This window comes from Lycium ferocissimum, unplaced genomic scaffold, assembly GCF_029784015.1.
Source record: "Lycium ferocissimum isolate CSIRO_LF1 unplaced genomic scaffold, AGI_CSIRO_Lferr_CH_V1 ctg7220, whole genome shotgun sequence".
Lineage (NCBI taxonomy): Eukaryota > Viridiplantae > Streptophyta > Magnoliopsida > Solanales > Solanaceae > Lycium > Lycium ferocissimum.
Genome location: NW_026726684.1, coordinates 18,525 through 22,384, shown reverse-complemented (window position 1 = coordinate 22,384; position 3,860 = coordinate 18,525). Strand labels below are relative to the sequence as shown.

General features: G+C 37.4%; 1 protein-coding gene across 1 annotated transcript; it reads right to left on the bottom strand.

Moving 5' to 3' along the window:
- Window positions 1–513: 513 nt before the first annotated feature.
- On the bottom strand, window positions 514–2,299 carry LOC132045607 (uncharacterized). Its single transcript, XM_059436191.1, has 3 exons — window positions 1,864–2,299; window positions 1,619–1,806; window positions 514–927 (listed from the first exon to the last, which is right to left on the bottom strand). The coding sequence occupies exons 1-3, from the start codon at window positions 2,297–2,299 to the stop codon at window positions 514–516; spliced, it is 1,038 nt and encodes a 345-aa protein (XP_059292174.1).
- Window positions 2,300–3,860: the final 1,561 nt, after the last annotated feature.

The window sequence follows — 3,860 nt, the reverse complement described above, 5'->3', positions numbered from 1 at the left end:
TAGAGTTTCAAAAGCCTTTGCTTGCTCCACACCCCAAGAAAAAGGTTTATCCTTTCGGATTACCTCGGTCAAAAGAGCGGCTATGGTACTAAACCCCTTAACAAACCGCTTATAAAAACTAGCCAATCCATGAAAACTTCTAAAATCACCAATGGATTTAGGAGTTGGCCAATTCTTAATAGCGTCTATTTTGGATTCATCAACCTTAACGCCCCTTGAACTCACAACAAAACCCAAGAAAACAACTTCATCAACACAAAAAGAGCATTTAGCAACATTAGCATAAAGTTGTTCTTGTCTAAGCACTTCAAACACACATTTCAAGTGAATAACATGCTCATCCATGGTTTTAGTATACACAAAAATCTCATCAAAGTAAACAACCACGAATTTGCCAATAAAAGGTTTCATCACATGATTCATCAAACGCATGAAATTACTAGGAGCGTTAGTGAGACCAAAAGGCATCACCAACCATTCATATAGACCAAACTTGGTCTTGAATGCGACTTTTCACTCATCTCCGGGTTTCATCCGAATTTGATGATACCCACTCCTAAGATCTATCTTAGAGAATATCCATGAACCATTCAACTCATCAAGCATGTCATTAAGACGAGGTATGGGATGGCGATACTTTACCGTAATCTTGTTGATGGCTCGGCAATAAACACACATGTGCCATGATCCATCTTTCTTTGGCACCAAGATCACAGGCACGGCACATAGACTCATACTTTCTCGCTCAACTCCCTTTTCAAGGAGCTCATCCATTTGCCTTTGAAGCTCCTTAGTAATATCCGGGTTGGCTCTATAAGCCAGTTTGTTTGGCAATTGAGACCCCGGGACAAAGTCAATTTGGTGTTCAATTCCCCTCAAGGGTGGCAATCCTTGTGGGAGTTCCGTTGGAAACACATCATCAAGATCCTGCAAAAGAGAAGAAATAGAACTCGGAAAAGAAGGGGTTAGTTCATTAGTGTGCAATGCTGATAAGATTCAACCTAAGGAAACTCTAAGAATATCAAAAGAACAAGGAAATCAAAATAAAGGAAAACAAAGATAGATGAAGAATTGGGGATTAAGGAAAATAGAAGATAGATACTTGACCCAATTAGTAATGAATCCTATAGGAAAATCTAAGTATATTAAACTTAAACCCTCCTATTGTGAATTCAACCAAAAGAACCAAAGTAATTTGAATCAAGTAGAAGACTCAATTGCAAAACCACAAATGAGCAATCTAGATGAATTCAATGGATAAGCAAATTCACTTTGCAACAATGAAATCACACTTAGTGTAGTAACCTAACAATCTATCTATTAACTAAAATCTCTCAATATTTGAGTTCACACAATATCAAAGCTAAGTCTTCCAAATGGATGAAAAGAACTATTTATACTAATGCCTATTACACCAAAAGGCCCTAAAGTGGCTCTTTTGCAAAAATACCCACATGGGTCTTCAATTGCATCTAAAGTCTCATAACTTGCAATTATGACCTCCAATTACCGTTCTAACCCCATAACTTGAAAGTATGACCTCCAATTGCAATTTTAGCCCCATAGTTGCACTTTTAGCCATTTTACGCTTCTAGCCACTTTGCAATTCTTCCAATGCCAGCTCCCAAACGTTGTAAATCCGCGAAGTCTTCTCTCCAATCTCCTCCAAGGCATCCTTTTTCATGAACAAGGCTTGCAACTCTTTAAATTCTCTTGCTTGACTTCTAGTGAAAGGCCTTGTTCTTGTTGGGTTCATATCATCCTCCCCTTCTTGGAGAAGATTCGTCCTCGAATCTAAGGGCATACCTACAACACAAGAGGAAAGATCACTCACATTGAAAACATTATGAACATTATACTCACTTGGCAAGTCGATCTTGTAGGCATTGTCATTGATCTTTTCAAGCACTTTGAATGGTCCATCTCTCCTTGGACTCAATTTTCCTTTTCGCATTTGCGGGAACCTTTCTTTTCGGAAGTGAACCCAAACCCAATCATCGGGTTGGAAGTCCACCTTTCTTCTCCCATGATTTTGTCTCTTGGCTACCTTGGTGTTGACCTTGTCAATGCTCTCCTTTACCTTAGCATGGATTTTCATCATTTCGGCCGCCCTTTGCTTTGCATCTAAACTCACAACAACATCACTAGCTAAAGGGGTTAAGGTTAAAGGAATCAAAGGATTAAAGCCATAACATACTTCAAATGGAGTCATGCCAATAGAGGAATGGAGGGACCGATTGTAAGCAAACTCAATCAAAGGTAAACGGTCCTCCCAAGAATTGGGCTTTCCTCCAATCATACTTCTAAGCATACTCCCTAGAGTTGTTATATCCCGTATTTTTGTACGTTGGATTATTCGTAAGTTAATCGATATAAGTTCAAGGACAAGATTATTTTTGAGATATGAGACAAGGACTTTTTTTTTTATCCCAATTTTAATATTGCACGGTTTTGCAAATTAATTACAATTAATGTAGGAACATTAGTGAAGTGGAAAATTAACAACCATGATCAGATTATTAAGTGGGCCCCACTAAAACATGGACAAATATAATTGGAGCATGGATGATGACATGCCAAAGTAGGGCACGTGTCAATGAGGCTGGCTGCATATATATATATTGGTGATGACTCATTAGTTATACACATTTCATATTCACAAAACTCATTTTGAAGAGTTCATTACAAACAGCCATGGCTGCCACCTTGAGCTCACGCCTAACTTCAAGATTTTGAAAGGAAGAAAATTATAATTCCCTAGTAGATGTTCTAAACGTCCAAGAGGCAGCAACGTTAGAATTTAAATTGAGGAAGAAGAAGTGGTGCAATTGGTGCAAGTGATTGTAGGATCTGTTTTAGCTAAGTTAAGGTAAGATTTCTTCTCCTTATAATGTAATTGGAGTTAAATGATGTTGTAATTGAGGATTAACTCGTATTGCTTTAATTGGATGTAAGGAACTATATATGCTAATGCTAAGGTTCTGTTTGGCCGTATTGGAGTTGTTTTAATTTGATAATGGTGGATTAGGTTTGATTGTTGTTGTTGTTATTGTTGTCATTGATTATGTGTTAAAAGTGAAGGAATCTTGATATTTAAAGCTGTAGTGTTTATATGAATTGTTGAGATATGAATTGGATTTTGTGGAATTATGAGAATAGTTATGGTACTATGTTTATGTGGATTAGATGTTCATGAGGTTGTTGGGCATTGTTCTACTGTATTTAGGGGCTGTTCTTGTTGAGTTGAAGGACTAAAAGTATGGTTATGATTATGTATTTGTGTTGTTGTAGTTGATGTATGATTATGTATTTGTGTTGTTGTAGTTGATGGGCTGTTTGGGGCATGATATTGCTAGGCCATTTTTTGATGATGTGTTGTGGCTATAGATCATTAGGAATAACTTGAATATGTCGTGGTCGTTATGTTGATTATTGTTGAATGTTGCAACGTGTGGACTGATTTGGAGTGTTATGCGTGCGGTGCGGGCTGTTTCGAGGTGTTCTTGGACCTTGTTTTGGCTAGTTCTTGATGTGGTAACTTGGACGTGTTGTTGTTGATGTTATTCTGGTTGATCTTATAGTTGGCTTGAATGTGAGGGAAGTGAACAATATAGGGGAAATGCTGCCCAATTTTCTAGAAATAAGCTACTAACTTGAAATACGTTTTAAGCCTTTTCGTAGCTTAACCATAGTTCTTAACGTCTTAATATAGGTTGAAGTACTTCGGGCAGCGTATACATATCGAGTCATGGATTAAGTATCAAAGGTATGTAAAGCTATCCCTTCCTTCTTTTTGGCATGAATTACATAACTGAGTAAACAATGAACGTACATAATTCCAGTAACTTCTAGTTCTCAAT

Coding starts and splice junctions, on each gene's coding strand:
- LOC132045607 (XM_059436191.1), bottom strand. CDS start 2,299: ATGATTGGAGGAAAGCCCAATTCTTGGGAGGACCGTTTACCTTTGATT. Junction 1,807..1,863: donor CTACAAGATCGACTTGCCAA/GTGAGTATAATG, acceptor CTTGTGTTGTAG/GTATGCCCTTAGATTCGAGG. Junction 928..1,618: donor TTTACAACGTTTGGGAGCTG/GCATTGGAAGAA, acceptor TCTCTTTTGCAG/GATCTTGATGATGTGTTTCC.